This window comes from Tachypleus tridentatus, chromosome 7 (genome assembly GCF_004210375.1).
Source record: "Tachypleus tridentatus isolate NWPU-2018 chromosome 7, ASM421037v1, whole genome shotgun sequence".
NCBI lineage: Eukaryota > Metazoa > Arthropoda > Merostomata > Xiphosura > Limulidae > Tachypleus > Tachypleus tridentatus.
This window is the reverse complement of record NC_134831.1, coordinates 108,194,929-108,214,216: the sequence shown is the minus strand read 5'-3', so window position 1 is coordinate 108,214,216 and position 19,288 is coordinate 108,194,929. Positions and strand designations below refer to the sequence as shown.

The window sequence follows — 19,288 nt, the reverse complement described above, 5'->3', positions numbered from 1 at the left end:
TTTCACAAGGCTTTTATATGGCACCTTGTCAAATGCTTTCTGAAAATCCAGACACACTAAATCTACACCCTTACCTTCATGTACGTAAGTATTAATCTCTCAAAAAAAAAAAAACAACACACACACACACACACGAAAAGCTCAAAAGATATGTAAGGCAAGATTTTCTCACAGTGAAATCATTTTGACTATTCTATAAAATTCTGAACTTTGTTAAATAACTTTATAACAGACATTCAAAAACTTTTCCTGCACTTAATGTAAGACTAATTGGTCTGTAATTATTGGGACAAGTTTTATCATTTCCTTTGAAAAGAGTTGTTGTATTAACTAACTTCCGATCCTCTGGTATCTGTCCACTGTTCAAGAACTGAGAAAAATAGTAGTAAGTAGTACGTCCAGTGATTACCTTCCTCCAAAACCCTTGGAGAATAACTATTTGGTCCAGAAGCCTTATCATTTTGTAAACTTTAACTAGCTAAATATTAATATAGCCATTTTGTCTCATCATGTTTCCATCTATCAATTGTTTTAGATGTGGAATACTACCTTAGATCGCCGTCAGTAAAACCGAACAAAAAGCAAAATTTAATAACCCAGTCATCTCGTAATCATCAGATATATGCCTTCTTTATAACCCACCATTCTAACATTTTGTTTACCCTTAATGTATTTAAGGAAATGCTTTGTTTAATTCCACATTTCAAAGCAATCTTTTTGATAATCCGTTTTTCAAGTCTTAATTTCGTGTTTAACCAACTTCATCTCCTTGTGGCATTATCTCTCATTAGTTTCTTAACCTAAGTTTAAAACTTTTAACACAAACACACATTATTAATATCTTTAGCGTAATTTTTCATGCTTGGTTCTTTCCGAAGTTAAAGAAAATTTAATATGGTATTTTATGATGAGTAAGTATTAGGCATATGAGCGAAAATAAATATTGATAAGAGGTTTCTAAATCAAACCCATCGACCAATGAGTGATGAAAATATGATGTTACGTTCTGCTTTCTCTTCCCTGTCTGCATTAGTAACTAATGCAAGAAAATAGATAGATAAACGTATAGTAGATTTCTACCGCAGAATGCCTTCTGCTTCGTGTAAACTCGAAAAGCGAATGGTGATAGTTGAGGCATCTGACCCCGTGAAACAGATTATTAATATTCTAGAGAAGAAAATTAGAAAATTAGTGAAGAAAAAGGTTAGCAATATTATTTCATTATTATTAAGTTTTAATGTTAGTTGTCATGAACAAGAATTATATAGTATTAGTACTAATAGTTGTAGTGGACTGACATTTTAGTGGTAGGCTAACGTTAATATTACAATTTTAAACTGATGATTGAATAACAGGTAATGTCATCATACTAATGAACGTTAATATAACTACTAATTATCAGTATAGTTTATTATGTTGTCCTACTAGCTTTATCTCTCTAATCAGTGAAACTAAATTTTAGGAAAAGCATGTCAACAGACCGTCACTCAGTAATGAAGTAAACGTGTTAAATAATGTGAGAAAAATGTAAATGTCACGTTTGTTCTTAAAATAGTCGTTAATTAAAGGAGTATCCTATTGAAATGGTGTCACTGCCAGCCTTGTTGGAAAGAAGAAAAACAATTTGATTATAAGCATGATTATTTTGTAACGAAATTTTTAACAATACTAGTGTATTTTCTAAACTTCAAATATAAAGTGTGTCCAAAAACTTTGGTAATACTTATAAATTATATTATTTTGTAATACATGAATGTATATGAGTGACTAAACCTTTAAGAGAGTGTAAAACGAGTTATCAAAGTTTTGAATGTTAAATTTTTAACAAATTAGCCATGTCTAACAGATATTTGTTAGGATTTCATTGTTATGATGCTAAGCCTAACAAATGATTTCAAATGAACTGATAGACGTTGTCAGTAATCACGTGATAATACGACAACAAACCTTCAGTTTCAGCATGTTTAGTACAATAGAATAGAAGTAATCTTCCCATAGAAAGACACTATATCTGATAGTTGATGGTCTCATGGATGAACTTATTCTCTGGAAAGGTTTGATAAGCCAACAGTAGGTTGAGGCTAGCTAGCCAAACAATTGGTTCCAATAACTAATAGTGGAAAAAGGTTAGGTGGTGTCACATCAACCAATCCATAGTAGATTGCACAAGGATTAGTTGTAGGTAGGTCACAGAAACAGCCCTCATCTAATTATAACTACTTACAGTAATGCATAGAATTTCTTTAACAACCCAGTAATTAAATGTAATTTCACTTTTTTCTTTCCACAAACATACTGAAGATGGTTTTGACAGTAAAGTTATAAAATGAAGACTTTAGACTTCAGATAATTATAACATATTTTAACCAGTTTGTGGCAGTTTCAATATACAGAAGAAACTTCAAATGTGAAATGTTACTAAAAATCAATGTGGAGTGTACAAGTAATACAACTCTCTAGAATCCTTCAGTATGCAATACAAATTATTAATTTGGTTCTTCGTGGTAAAGAGAAACGTACCTCCAGAATATTGGTAATAATAATAATAATACTTTTCCCAAAATAAAGTAGAGATCAACATTGAAGGTAGAAACATTGTTCCCTATTTTAATAAAAGTTCTAATACACACACCACACCTCTTGAGATACATTAAGATGGTTCTGTTAACTAATAACAAAATTAAACATAGCAAGAAGTAGAATGACAGAAAAAACTAATCAGAAAACTAAACATAGCATGAAGAAGAATGATAGAAGAAACTAATCACAAAACTAAACATAGCATGAAGAAGAATGATAGTAGAAACTAATCACAAAACTAAACATAGCATGAAGAAGAATGATAGAAGAAACTAATGACAAAACTAAACATAGCATGAAGAAGAATGATAGTAGAAACTAATCACAAAACTAAACATAGCATGAAGAAGAATGATAGAAGAAACTAATGACAAAACTGAACATAGCATGAAGTAGAATGATAGTAGAAACTAATCACAAAACTAAACATAGAATGAAGAAGAATTTTAGAAGAAACTAATCACAAAACTAAACATAGCATGAAGAAGAATGATAGTAGAAACTAATGACAAAATTAAACATAGCATGAAGTAGAATCATAGAAGAGACTAATCACAAACCTAAACATAGCATGAAGAAGAATGATAGAAGAAACTAATCAGAAAACTAAACATAGCATGAAGTAGAATGATAGAAGAAACTAATCACAAACTTAAACATAGCATGAAGTAGGATCATAGAAGAAACTAATCACAAACTTAAACATAGCATGAAGTAGGATCATAGAAGAAACTAATCACAAACCTAAACATAGCATGAAGTAGGATCATAGAAGAGACTAATGACAAAGCTGAACATAGCATGAAGAATAATAATAGAAGAAACTAATCACAAACCTAAACATAGCATGAAGAAGAATGATAGAAGAAACTCATCAGAAAACTAAACAGAGCATGAAGTACAATGAGAGAAGAAACTAATCACAAAATTAAACATAGCATTATGTAGAAGGATAGAATAAACTAATGACAAAAACAGCATTATGTAGAAGGATAGAAGAAACTAATGACAAAAACATAGCATGAAGTAGAATGTCATAAGAAATGAATCACAAAATTAAACATAGCATTATGTAGAAGGATAGAAAAAACTAATGACAAAAACATAGCATTATGTAGAAGGATAGAAAAAACTAATGACAAAAACATAGCATTATGTAGAAGGATAGAAGAAACTAATGACAAAAACATAGCATTATGTAGAAGGATAGAAGAAACTAATGACAAAAAACATAGCATTATGTAGAAGGATAGAAGAAACTAATGACAAAAACATAGCATTATGTAGAAGGATAGAAAAAACTAATGACAAAAACATAGCATTATGTAGAAGGATAGAAGAAACTAATGACAAAAACATGGCATGAAGAAGAATGACAGTAGAAACTAATCACAAAACTAAACATAGCATGAAGAAGAATGATAGTAGAAACTTATGACAAAACTAAACATAGCATGAAGAAGAATGATAGTAGAAACTAATGACAAAACTAAACATAGCATGAAGTAGAATCATAGAAGAGACTAATGACAAAACTGAACATAGCATGAATTAGAATGATAGTAGAAACTAATCACAAAACTAAACATAGCATGAAGTAGAATCATAGAAGAAACTAATCGTAAACCTTAACATATCATGAAGTAGAATCATAGAAGAAACTAATCACAAACCTAAACATAGCATGAAGTAGAATCATAGAAGAAACTAATCACAAAACTAAACATAGAATAAAGTAGAATGACAGAAGAAACTAATCACAAAACTAAACATAGCAAGAAGTGGAATGGTAAAAGAAACTAAACAGAAAACTGAACAGCATGAAGTAGAATGATATAAGAAAGTAATCACAAAACTAAACAGAATAATGTAGAATGATGTAGGAAACTAATCACAAAAGTAAAGAACATGAAGTAGAATGATGCAAGAAACTAATCACAAAAGTAAAGAACATGAAGTAGAATGATATGAGAAACTAGTTACAAAATTGAACAGCATGAACTATAATGATAAAAAAAACTAATCTCAAAACTAAAATGCTGGAAGTATAATAATATAAAAATTAATCACAAACCTAAACATAGCATGAAGATAATGATAGAAGAAACTAATCAGAAAACTAAACAAAGCTTGAAGTAGAATGTCATAAACTAAACAGAGCATGAAGTACAATGAGAGAAGAAACTAATCACAAAATTAAACATTGCATTATGTAGAAGGATAGAAGAAACTAATGACAAAAACAGCATTATGTAGAAGGATAGAAGAAACTAATGACAAAAACATAGCATTATGTAGAAGGATAGAAGAAACTAATGACAAAAACATAGCATTATGTAGAAGGATAGAAAAAACTAATGACAAAAACATAGCATTATGTAGAAGGATAGAAGAAACTAATGACAAAAACATAGCATGAAGTAGAATGCCATTAGAAACGAATCACAGAATTAAACATCGAATGAAGTAGAATGATAGAAGAAAGTGATGACAAAACTGAACAAAGCATTAAATAATATGATAAAGGAAACTATTTTATTACCAGCCCTTTGTCAACATACGTCATACCTGATCTACATATATACCAGGCTCTGTATTGAACTGAGTGATGGTGAGCTGTAGTATAGTGCCAAAGAAAAATGAAATAACTATATGTGGTTAGGGCTGAAGGACTGCGAACTATCTATAAATAAGCTTAGTGCAATACTATGGTTTTATGGAAACATCCCATCTCAAAGCGAGTGTCACAGAAGTATACACATTTAGTGCTAAAATAATATTAAGCATAACTGACCAAGCAACACCTGTCACCAAAGGAAATTCTGAAATATGAGGTATTTTAACAAAATAAAACACAAATTAATAATACATTGACTTAATCAAAAGTGAAGAGACATGCAAAATTTTCACAGGAAGAAGCTAATACCTGACTGAAGACACAGCTAGGTCTTGCAAATAGTGTGGGACAAATATATTGAGAGTTATCCACATACTAGCATGAATGATTTTCTCCAGAGAACAGCAGATTTAAACAAAGAAAGACAAAACTGAATATAGCATTAACTAGAATCATAGAAGAAACTAATCACTTGGATGATATAAGAATCTAACCACAAACCTAAACATAGCATGAAGTAGAATCATAGAAGGAACTAATCACAAACCTAAACATAGCATGAAGTAGAATCATAGAAGGAACTAATCACAAACCTAAACATAGCATGAAGTAGAATCATAGAAGAAACTAATCACAAACCTAAACATAGCATGAAGTAGAATCATAGAAGGAACTAATCACAAAATTAAACATAGCATGAAGTAGAATCATAGAAGAGACTAATCACAAACCTAAACATAGCATGAAGAAGAATGATAGAAGAAACTAATCAGAAAACTAAACATAGCATGAAGTAGAATGATAGAAGAAACTAATCACAAACTTAAACATAGCATGAAGTAGGATCATAGAAGAAACTAATCACAAACTTAAACATAGCATGAAGTAGGATCATAGAAGAAACTAATCACAAACCTAAACATAGCATGAAGTAGGATCATAGAAGAGACTAATGACAAAGCTGAACATAGCATGAAGAATAATAATAGAAGAAACTAATCACAAACCTAAACATAGCATGAAGAAGAATGATAGAAGAAACTCATCAGAAAACTAAACAGAGCATGAAGTACAATGAGAGAAGAAACTAATCACAAAATTAAACATAGCATTATGTAGAAGGATAGAATAAACTAATGACAAAAACAGCATTATGTAGAAGGATAGAAGAAACTAATGACAAAAACATAGCATGAAGTAGAATGTCATAAGAAATGAATCACAAAATTAAACATAGCATTATGTAGAAGGATAGAAAAAACTAATGACAAAAACATAGCATTATGTAGAAGGATAGAAAAACTAATGACAAAAACATAGCATTATGTAGAAGGATAGAAGAAACTAATGACAAAAACATAGCATTATGTAGAAGGATAGAAGAAACTAATGACAAAAACATAGCATTATGTAGAAGGATAGAAGAAACTAATGACAAAAACATAGCATTATGTAGAAGGATAGAAAAAACTAATGACAAAAACATAGCATTATGTAGAAGGATAGAAGAAACTAATGACAAAAACATAGCATGAAGAAGAATGACAGTAGAAACTAATCACAAAACTAAACATAGCATGAAGAAGAATGATAGTAGAAACTTATGACAAAACTAAACATAGCATGAAGAAGAATGATAGTAGAAACTAATGACAAAACTAAACATAGCATGAAGTAGAATCATAGAAGAGACTAATGACAAAACTGAACATAGCATGAATTAGAATGATAGTAGAAACTAATCACAAAACTAAACATAGCATGAAGTAGAATCATAGAAGAAACTAATCGTAAACCTTAACATATCATGAAGTAGAATCATAGAAGAAACTAATCACAAACCTAAACATAGCATGAAGTAGAATCATAGAAGAAACTAATCACAAAACTAAACATAGAATAAAGTAGAATGACAGAAGAAACTAATCACAAAACTAAACATAGCAAGAAGTGGAATGGTAAAAGAAACTAAACAGAAAACTGAACAGCATGAAGTAGAATGATATAAGAAAGTAATCACAAAACTAAACAGAATAATGTAGAATGATGTAGGAAACTAATCACAAAAGTAAAGAACATGAAGTAGAATGATGCAAGAAACTAATCACAAAAGTAAAGAACATGAAGTAGAATGATATGAGAAACTAGTTACAAAATTGAACAGCATGAACTATAATGATAAAAAAAACTAATCTCAAAACTAAAATGCTGGAAGTATAATAATATAAAAATTAATCACAAACCTAAACATAGCATGAAGATAATGATAGAAGAAACTAATCAGAAAACTAAACAAAGCTTGAAGTAGAATGTCATAAACTAAACAGAGCATGAAGTACAATGAGAGAAGAAACTAATCACAAAATTAAACATTGCATTATGTAGAAGGATAGAAGAAACTAATGACAAAAACAGCATTATGTAGAAGGATAGAAGAAACTAATGACAAAAACATAGCATTATGTAGAAGGATAGAAGAAACTAATGACAAAAACATAGCATTATGTAGAAGGATAGAAAAAACTAATGACAAAAACATAGCATTATGTAGAAGGATAGAAGAAACTAATGACAAAAACATAGCATGAAGTAGAATGCCATGAGAAACGAATCACAGAATTAAACATCGAATGAAGTAGAATGATAGAAGAAAGTGATGACAAAACTGAACAAAGCATTAAATAATATGATAAAGGAAACTATTTTATTACCAGCCCTTTGTCAACATACGTCATACCTGATCTACATATATACCAGGCTCTGTATTGAACTGAGTGATGGTGAGCTGTAGTATAGTGCCAAAGAAAAATGAAATAACTATATGTGGTTAGGGCTGAAGGACTGCGAACTATCTATAAATAAGCTTAGTGCAATACTATGGTTTTATGGAAACATACCATCTCAAAGCGAGTGTCACAGAAGTATACACATTTAGTGCTAAAATAATATTAAGCATAACTGACCAAGCAACACCTGTCACCAAAGGAAATTCTGAAATATGAGGTATTTTAACAAAATAAAACACAAATTAATAATACATTGACTTAATCAAAAGTGAAGAGACATGCAAAATTTTCACAGGAAGAAGCTAATACCTGACTGAAGACACAGCTAGGTCTTGCAAATAGTGTGGGACAAATATATTGAGAGTTATCCACATACTAGCATGAATGATTTTCTCCAGAGAACAGCAGATTTAAACAAAGAAAGACAAAACTGAATATAGCATTAACTAGAATCATAGAAGAAACTAATCACTTGGATGATATAAGAATCTAACCACAAACCTAAACATAGCATGAAGTAGAATCATAGAAGGAACTAATCACAAACCTAAACATAGCATGAAGTAGAATCATAGAAGGAACTAATCACAAACCTAAACATAGCATGAAGTAGAATCATAGAAGAAACTAATCACAAACCTAAACATAGCATGAAGTAGAATCATAGAAGGAACTAATCACAAACCTAAACATAGCATGAAGTTGAATCATAGAAGGAACTAATCACAAACCTAAACATAGCATGAAGTAGAATTATAGAAGAAACTAATCACAAACCTAAACATAGCATGAAGTAGAATCATAGAAGGAACTAATCACAAACCTAAACATAGCATGAAGTAGAATCATAGAAGGAACTAATCACAAACCTAAACATAGCATGAAGTTGAATCATAGAAGGAACTAATCACAAACCTAAACATAGCATGAAGTAGAATTATAGAAGAAACTAATCACAAACCTAAACATAGCATGAAGTAGAATCATAGAAGGAACTAATCACAAACCTAAACATAGTATGAAGTAGAATCACAGAAGAATCTAACCACAAACCTAAACATAGCATTAAGTAGAATCATAGAAGGAACTAATCACAAACCTAAACATAGCATTAAGTAGAATCATAGAAGGAACTAATCACAAACCTAAACATAGCATTAAGTAGAATCATAGAAGGAACTAATCACAAACCTAAACATAGCATGAAGTAGAATCATAGAAGGAACTAATCACAAACCTAAACATAGCATGAAGTAGAATCATAGAAGGAACTAATCACAAACCTAAACATAGCATTAAGTAGAATCATAGAAGGAACTAATCACAAACCTAAACATAGCATTAAGTAGAATCATAGAAGGAACTAATCACAAACCTAAACATAGCATTAAGTAGAATCATAGAAGGAACTAATCACAAACCTAAACATAGCATGAAGTAGAATCATAGAAGGAACTAATCACAAACCTAAACATAGCATGAAGTAGAATCATAGAAGGAACTAATCACAAACCTAAACATAGCATGAAGTAGAATCATAGAAGAAACTAATCACAAACTTAAACATAGCATTAAGTAGAATCATAGAAGAAACTAATCACAAACTTAAACATAGCATTAAGTAGAATCATAGAAGGAACTAATCACAAACCTAAACATAGCATGAAGTAGAATCATAAAAAGAAACTAATCACAAACCTAAACATAGCATGAAGTAGAATTATAGAAGAAACTAATCACAAACCTAAACATAGCATTAAGTAGAATCATAGAAGAAACTAATCACAAACCTAAACATAGCATGAAGTAGAATGATTGAAGAAACTAATCACAAACTTAAACATAGCATGATGTAGAATGATTGAAGAAGATAATCACAAAACTAAACATAGCATGAAGTAGAATGATTGAAGAAGATAATCACAAAACTAAACATAGCATGAAGTAGAATGATTGAAGAAGCTAATCACAAAACTAAACATAGCATGATGTAGAATGATTGAAGAAGCTAATCACAAAACTAAACATAGCATGATGTAGAATGATATGGGAAAGTAATCAAAACTAAACATAGCATGAAGTAGAGTGATTGAAGAAGCTAATCACAAAACTAAACATAGCATGATGTAGAATGATATGAGAAAGTAATCAAAACTAAACATAGCATGAAGTAGAATGATTGAAGAAGCTAATCACAAAACTAAACATAGCATGATGTAGAATGATATGAGAAAGTAATCAAAACTAAACATAGCATGAAGTAGAATGATTGAAGAAGCTAATCACAAAACTAAACATAGCATGATGTAGAATGATTGAAGAAGCTAATCACAAAACTAAACATAGCATGATGTAGAATGATATGAGAAAGTAATCAAAACTAAACATAGCATGAAGTAGAATGATTGAAGAAGCTAATCACGAAACTAAACATAGCATGATGTAGAATGATTGAAGAAGCTAATCACAAAACTAAACATAGCATGAAGTAGAATGATATGAGAAAGTAATCACAAAACTAAACATAGCATGAAGTAGAATGATTGAAGAAGCTAATCACAAAACTAAACATAGCATGAAGTAGAATGATTGAAGAAGCTAATCACAAAACTAAACATAGCATGATGTAGAATGATTGAAGAAGCTAATCACAAAACTAAACATAGCATGATGTAGAATGATATGAGAAAGTAATCACAAAACTAAATGCACATTATCTTATAGAATCTAAAATTCTATTTGCTCTGCCTGTGATATTAATGCACTGCTTGGATGGCCTTAGAAACTGATGACCCAAACTATAATAACTTTTTATGTATTATAATTAATGTAAATAATGTCTTCAAATCATCAGTATCATCATTTTACTTATCCTGTAAGAAGTAATTTCGTTCATTACTCTTCTCTTGTTGTGCCTTGTAACATGAAAGGTTAGGATAGAAAGATTTTCACTTTGTGATACTTTGTTGTTTATCCACCAGTATCTTAAAGGAAAAGTAAATCGTTTTTCACATTCTGAAAATTGTCCTCTTAATAGTGGTTTGATATCAAGATGTTATGTCTGGATCTATGATTTATTTGATATGTAATTGTTGCTTATTTTTAAATCACCAGTATGTTGCATTTAAATGAATTCTCTAATACTGTTACTATGACAGTTTTTATTATGGCTCAAATTTTTTTTTTATAGATTAAAATTTATTTCATGTGAATCTTTAATTTACTTAAAAACAAGTTTATGAGTTGAAACTGTTTTATCTGGTACTTTCTAAAGAACCACATGTTCTTAAGGAGGTTTCTAGATATTTATATATTCAAAATTGTAAGCCAATATAATCAAAACTCTAAGTTGTCATTTTGCTGTAGATTACTATTGTTTAATTGTATTACTGAAATGTTTGTGTTCCTCAAAATTTGTATTTTCACATTTCTCTACTTTGAAACTAATTTTCTTACAGGGAAAGCTAGATGTATGTAAAAATGAACTTAGTGAAGGAAAGGAGTTGAATGAAGATCAGTTGGTAAGTGAAAATGTGTTTGTATTAACAGTATGAGATGAAGATTATCTCACACTATGTATTTGGTTACTGTTATTTTGAAACAATATTATTCAGTCAAACTATTGTATTTGATAAATTTCTATTACATTTAGAAGACCCCTTGGTGTGAATTCCTGTACGAGGTGAGGTGACCTTCCAGGGAAGGTTCTGTTCTTTCAGTTTACCTCCTTTGGGATCTAAACATCCACCCATGTGTTTGGCGTGCGTGGCAACCCGTGAAGGGGAGGAGAGGATCCTGGTAGTTGAGGGGTCCAACCCTAACATACCACTTTAGCCTTGAATTCCTGTAGCCAGGCAGCCTTGGGGTGGCCCCCTTGGGTCAATAGGCTGATCCACTCGGGCTAGAGTCAATCAAGTACCAGTGTTGGAAGTTCTCAACAGGTGTTGTGGACATTGTATCTGATGCTGATGTTTGGGTATAATGCTCACGAAACTCAGGCATTGCTGCAATGTCCTTGTTTGACATTGTAGTGCATCCCCTCATAGGGCTCTATGGTGGGTGGGGTCAGTGGGCACTGAAATTTTCGTATCTTTATTATAGATACTCCAATTAAAAATCTTAATAAAATAGTGAAAAAACAGTCTATAGGTAAACGACTATGTCTTGAAGGTTCTGAGCAGCAATCTTCACCATCTGTACCACCTGTTGTACCTCATTATATTGCATTCACTTTCAGACAAACTTTTAGGGCAAATGTCTCCCTTTTTCATTCAGAAGGGACTAGAGGGATTTGCTGGCTCTCCAATGTTAGTAAATAAGCTTCAATCTTGTGACATATTGGTGGAAACATCTGCATCTCAACACAGTGAACTCCTCTTGCATTCAAAGGCAATTGGGGATATACCTATTGAGGTAACACCTCATGCTATTTTGGATTAAGCATGAGGAGCTATTGTTGAGAGGGATTTGAAGAACATCCCAGAGTTGGAGATTCTCGCTGGTTTCTCCACCCAAAGAGTTTCTGCAGTGAGGCGTATATCCATTCACAAAGATGGAATTATGGTGCCGACCAATGTCCTCATTCTCACATTTATGTCACTACATCTGCCTGCCACCATCAAGGCAGGTTATCTTAATTGTAGAGTACAGCCATACATTCCAAACCCTCTCCAATGTTTCCAGTGTCAAAGGTTTGGTCACTCAAAGGCATCATGTCTTTGATGTGTGCTCGTTGCAGTGGCAAGGACCATGATGCCTACTAGTGTGAAACGGACCCTCATTGTATCAATTGCAATGGTTCTCATCCGTCCTACTTTAGTTCTTGCCATAAATGGTTGGAAGAAAAAGAGATGCAGCATTTGAAAACAATTTATAACATTACTAATCCTGAGGCTTGAAAGTTGCTATCCACCACCTCATCTTGTACTATGCTGCTGCACTTCATTCCACAACTATAGTAGGAGTGCAGACAGATCTCTCTGTGCCTCTTAAAGAATTGTTCTCCAAATAAATGAAAAGTCTTTTGACCTCCATGGTTAAAAAACGTTGATGAATCAATTTCAACACCTACCTCTGTCTCTTACATATATTCCACAAAACCCCATCCTTTGGTTCCAGATACAGGAATTTCCTCAGATACATCTTCTTCTCTCACCCCAAGTTGCAAAACAATCATTAGTTCACATCCTCAGTCTCTGAAATCCCCTTCCAACAGCAAAGACCTGTCTAATCAACCCAGGGCAGGATTCATGGAGGCCAATAGAACTCCCTTGAATAAGGACAGTAAGGATAAAAAAGACGTGGTGATAAACAGAAAGATTCTCCACCCAATTTGCCTACACGTAAATAAAAATGGCTACTCTGATACAGTGGAACTGTTAAGGTTTACGTTTTAATCTGGATGACATCAAAACACTGTTTCCTACTATCCTGTTTGTCTTTCCTTACAGGAAACATTTCTAAAACCTGCCGATACAGTCACCTTTCAGTGGTTTTCTTTATACAGAAATGACAGACTGTGTGATGGATGAGTGCATGAAGGGGTGGCACTGTTGGTTGATCAGCATGTGCCCACCCTGTCTTTGCCACTTGACACACCCTTGGAGGCCGAAGTCACCTCTGTTTCCTTGGGTCATACCATCACTGTTTGTTCTCTATACGTGTCACCTGGAGAGACATATGATCAATCAGACCTTGATGCTCTCATTGAACAGTTGCTGTCTCCCTTTTTAATCCTGGGGGAAGTGCTGATATTGATAGGGGGGTCACTTTGTAGAGCATATGTTCTCTGATCACAACCTTTCTCTTTTCAATACTGGTTCTTCTACTTATTTTCATGCACCTAGTTGGTCCTTTATTGCTATTTACCTCTGAATTTGCTCCCCTTCATTATTTTTCCATTTTTCATGGAAGGTTGACAATAATCCACAAGGCAGTGATCATTTTAATATAATCTTATCTTGAGAGAGACTGGCCGTGGTCGATGCCACCCTACCCGCGTGCCCCGGTGGAAGCTAGATCAGACAAACTGGCCCTTTCTCAATGCTCTTGCAGAACTTGATCCTGCCATCATCTGGCTCTGGAATTGCTTCACATTGGTTCATACCCTATTTTCACTAATATTCAAAGCCAACTGGCCCATTTATTTTTAACATCTACTTCTATCCAGTTTTTCTGGATACCGGGCCACGTTGGTATTTGTGGGAACAAGGTTGCTGACACTGCAGCTAAGTCTATCTGCTCTGGCACTATAACCTCTGTGTCTGTTCCATACATGGACTGTGGTCCTGTATTCAAAGCTCGGCTCCGTGCCAGCTGGCAGTCGAGTTGGAGGGAGCAATACAAAAACAAGCTTTTCCAAATAAAACCTTATATTGGACTTTGGTTGTCTTGCTTCTGTAAGGATCGGAAAGAGAAAGTTGTTCTAACTAGACTACACATTGGTCATAGTTTTTTAACTCATTATTTTCTTTTATCTGGAACTGATGCACAAGTGTGTAGTTTGTGTAACACTCAAATCACCGTAAGCCACATTTTACTTTCTTGTCATCATTATGACTCAATGATGGCACCAATTTAAACATGTTCTGTCCCAAGGTTTGTCCATAACGTTAAACAGTGTTACTGATGATGGTGACACTGTTCACCTTGGTAATGTTTTTAGTTTTTTAAAGGCCATTAATCGTTTTAGTGCCATTTAAGTTTTTTAATTTATACATCACATAATGTGGCTCCCTTTTAAAACTCACAGTTCATCTAGTTTGATTTGAAATTAGAAACTGGCCATCACATTAAATAATTTGAAACCATGGCTGGAAAGGCCAACTTCAGGTGACTGATGCTGTTGTTTAAACTACCTCATGGCAAGTTATTATAGATTTGCTATACCTGTTTTAAAACCTTTTCATTACTTTCCTTTTTGAAAATGACCATAATGTCAAATAACTTGGAACCAGGACTGGAAAGGCCAACTTTAGGTGACAGACAGCAGTTTTTGTACTTACGTCTTCCTGGTGAGTTATGATTATTACAGTTATGCTACAAAAAGTCCTTTACAACTTGAATTACTGTAGTTTTTCACTTAACGTTGTAGACTAGATGTATACATTGGTTTTATGCTATTTATGTGTTTTTTAAACTTTGTTTTGTTTTACCTTAATTTACTTTCATGAATTTTGCTAAATTTACTTTTAACTTTCTACTGGACATTTGGTGCAGATAGCCGAGCTACTTTCTGCCATAAAACACTAAATTAACCAACCATCCATTTGGAAGAACATTTAGATAAGCATTATCCATTACAATTGAATGTCTTTTTATATACTTTTAGTTTCTTTTTAAGGTTTTTCTTTCTTTCAGAAAGCTATTGGAAAGTATGATCAAGTAGTTGGAGTACTAGAATTTTCCAATGATCTCCTACAAGTGTTTTCTTCCATTGATCGAGATGTAAGAAGATAATTGTGTAATTTAGGAATCTCTCAGAAAAACAAAAACTGATATGTTTTTAATATTTGATCATTTTTCCTATACACAGGTTTATGAAATAAGAGAAATAACATATAACTCAATTCCATTCAACTGTTACACAATAAGTTTCTTTTGAAGTGAACTGTAGGACTAAATATCTTAATGATTGTTACTTTTTCTTAAAACAGTAAATTTCCTGTTTGATTTTATGAATGAAATTTTTATTTATTATAAATTTGAGTGGATTTACAATATTAGTCACTTCTGGAAAGCTGTATTAGTAATTGTGGTAATGAAAACCTGATGAATGTTATACAGTGTGAAACTGTTTTGACTGATAAGACAGGTTGAATATAACACATTTTATTACTGTTTTAATGAATACCTGCTGACCATATTATACAGTATGAAACTGTTTTGACTGATAAGACAGGTTGAATATAACACATTTTATTACTGTTTTAATGAAGTCCTGCTGGCCATATTATACAGTATGAAACTGTTTTGACTGATAAGACAGGTTGAATATAACACATTTTGTTACTGTTTTAATGAAGACCTGCTGACCATATTATACAGTATGAAACTGTTTTGATTGATAAGACAGGTTGAGTAAACACATTTTGTTACTGTTTTAATGAAGACCTGCTGACCATATTATACAGTGTGAAACTCTTTTGACTGATAAGACAGGTTGAGTAAACACATTCTGTTACTGTTTTAATGAAGACCTGCTGACCATATTATACAGTATGAAACTGTTTTGATTGATAAGACAGGTTGAGTAAACACGTTTTGTTACTGATTTAATGAAGACCTGCTGACCATATTATACAGTGTGAAACTGTTTTGACTGATAAGACAGGTTGAGTAAACACATTCTGTTACTGTTTTAATGAAGACCTGCTGACCATATTATACAGTATGAAACTGTTTTGATTGATAAGACAGGTTGAGTAAACACGTTTTGTTACTGTTTTAATGAAGACTTGCTGACCATATTATACTGTATGAAACTGTTTTGATTGATAAGACAGGTTGAGTAAACACGTTTTGTTACTGTTTTAATGAAGACCTGCCGACCATATTATACAGTATGAAACTGTTTTGATTGATAAGACAGGTTGAATATAACACATTTTATTACTGTTTTAATGAAGACCTGCTGACCATATTATACTGTATGAAACTGTTTTGACTGATAAGACAGGTTGAATATAACACATTTTGTTACTGTTTTAATGAAGTCCTGCTGACCATATTATACAGTATGAAACTGTTTTGATTGATAAGACAGGTTGAGTAAACACATTTTGTTACTGTTTTAATGAAGACCTGCTGACCATATTATACAGTGTGAAACTGTTTTGGCTGATAAGACAGGTTGAGTAAACACATTCTGTTACTGTTTTAATGAAGACCTGCTGACCATATTATACAGTATGAAACTGTTTTGACTGATAAGACAGGTTGAATATAACACATTTTATTACTGTTTTAATGAAGACCTGCTGGCCATATTATACAGTATGAAACTGTTTTGACTGATAAGACAGGTTGAATATAACACATTTTATTACTGTTTTAATGAAGACCTGCTGACCATATTATACAGTATGAAACTGTTTTGATTGATAAGACAGGTTGAATAAACACATTTTGTTACTGTTTTAATGAAGACCTGCTGACCATATTATACAGTGTGATACTGTTTTGACTGATAAGACAGGTTGAGTAAACACATTCTGTTACTGTTTTAATGAAGACCTGCTGACCATATTATACAGTATGAAACTATTTTGATTGATAAGACAGGTTGAGTAAACACGTTTTGTTACTGTTTTAATGAAGACTTGCTGACCATATTATACTGTATGAAACTGTTTTGATTGATAAGACAGGTTGAGTAAACACGTTTTGTTACTGTTTTAATGAAGACCTGCTGACCATATTATACAGTATGAAACTGTTTTGACTGATAAGACAGGTTGAATATAACACATTTTATTACTGTTTTAATGAAGACCTGCTGACCATATTATACAGTATGAAACTGTTTTGATTGATAAGACAGGTTGAGTAAACACATTTTGTTACTGTTTTAATGAAGACCTGCTGACCATATTATACAGTATGAAACTGTTTTGATTGATAAGACAGGTTGAGTAAACACATTTTGTTACTGTTTTAATGAAGACCTGCTGACCATATTATACAGTATGAAACTGTTTTGATTGATAAGACAGGTTGAGTAAACACGTTTTGTTACTGTTTTAATGAAGACCTGCTGACCATATTATACAGTATGAAACTGTTTTGATTGATAAGACAGGTTGAATATAACACATTTTATTACTGTTTTAATGAAGACCTGCTGACCATATTATACAGTATGAAACTGTTTTGACTGATAAGACAGGTTGAATATAACACATTTTGTTACTGTTTTAATGAAGACCTGCTGACCATATTATACAGTATGAAACTGTTTTGATTGATAAGACAGGTTGAGTAAACACATTTTGTTACTGTTTTAATGAAGACCTGCTGACCATATTATACAGTGTGAAACTGTTTTGACTGATAAGACAGGTTGAGTAAACACATTCTGTTACTGTTTTAATGAAGACCTGCTGACCATATTATACAGTATGAAACTGTTTTGACTGATAAGACAGGTTGAATATAACACATTTTATTACTGTTTTAATGAAGACCTGCTGACCATATTATACAGTATGAAACTGTTTTGACTGATAAGACAGGTTGAATATAACACATTTTATTACTGTTTTAATGAAGACCTGCTGACCATATTATACAGTATGAAACTGTTTTGATTGATAAGACAGGTTGAATAAACACATTTTGTTACTGTTTTAATGAAGACCTGCTGACCATATTATACAGTGTGAAACTGTTTTGACTGATAAGACAGGTTGAGTAAACACATTCTGTTACTGTTTTAATGAAGACCTGCTGACCATATTATACAGTATGAAACTGTTTTGATTGATAAGACAGGTTGAGTAAACACGTTTTGTTACTGTTTTAATGAAGACTTGCTGACCATATTATACTGTATGAAACTGTTTTGATTGATAAGACAGGTTGAGTAAACACATTTTGTTACTGTTTTAATGAAGACCTGCTGACCATATTATACAGTATGAAACTGTTTTGACTGATAAGACAGGTTGAATATAACACATTTTATTACTGTTTTAATGAAGACCTGCTGACCATATTATACAGTATGAAACTGTTTTGATTGATAAGACAGGTTGAGTAAACACATTTTGTTACTGTTTTAATGAAGACCTGCTGACCATATTATACAGTGTGAAACTGTTTTGACTGATAAGACAGGTTGAGTAAACACATTCTGTTACTGTTTTAATGAAGACCTGCTGACCATATTATACAGTATGAAACTGTTTTGACTGATAAGACAGGTTGAATATAACACATTTTATTACTGTTTTAATGAAGACCTGCTGACCATATTATACAGTGTGAAACTGTTTTGATTGATAAGACAGGTTGAGTAAACACATTCTGTTACTGTTTTAATGAAGACCTGCTGACCATATTATACAGTGTGAAACTGTTTTGATTGATAAGACAGGTTGAGTAAACACATTCTGTTACTGTTTTAATGAAGACCTGCTGACCATATTATACAGTATGAAACTGTTTTGACTGATAAGACAGGTTGAATATAACACATTTTATTACTGTTTTAATGAATACCTGCTGACCATATTATACAGTGTGAAACTCTTTTGACTGATAAGACAGGTTGAATATAACACATTTTATTACTGTTTTAATGAAG

At 32.1% G+C, this 19,288-nt stretch overlaps 2 protein-coding genes across 4 annotated transcripts in view; both read left to right on the top strand.

Moving 5' to 3' along the window:
- Positions 1-19,288, top strand: part of LOC143256360 (uncharacterized) — a 188,796-nt gene that overhangs the window by 116,333 nt on the left and 53,175 nt on the right. The gene's annotated exons all lie outside the window — the stretch shown is intronic.
- LOC143254908 (caprin-1-like) lies at positions 825-15,441 on the top strand. Its single transcript, XM_076509818.1, has 3 exons — positions 825-1,203; positions 11,442-11,504; positions 15,343-15,441. Exons 1-3 carry the CDS (start codon positions 1,087-1,089, stop codon positions 15,439-15,441), a joined length of 279 nt encoding a protein of 92 aa, XP_076365933.1. The 5' UTR covers positions 825-1,086.

Coding starts and splice junctions, on each gene's coding strand:
- LOC143254908 (XM_076509818.1), top strand. CDS start 1,087: ATGCCTTCTGCTTCGTGTAAACTCGAAAAGCGAATGGTGATAGTTGAG. Junction 1,204..11,441: donor GAAAATTAGTGAAGAAAAAG/GTTAGCAATATT, acceptor ATTTTCTTACAG/GGAAAGCTAGATGTATGTAA. Junction 11,505..15,342: donor AGTTGAATGAAGATCAGTTG/GTAAGTGAAAAT, acceptor TCTTTCTTTCAG/AAAGCTATTGGAAAGTATGA.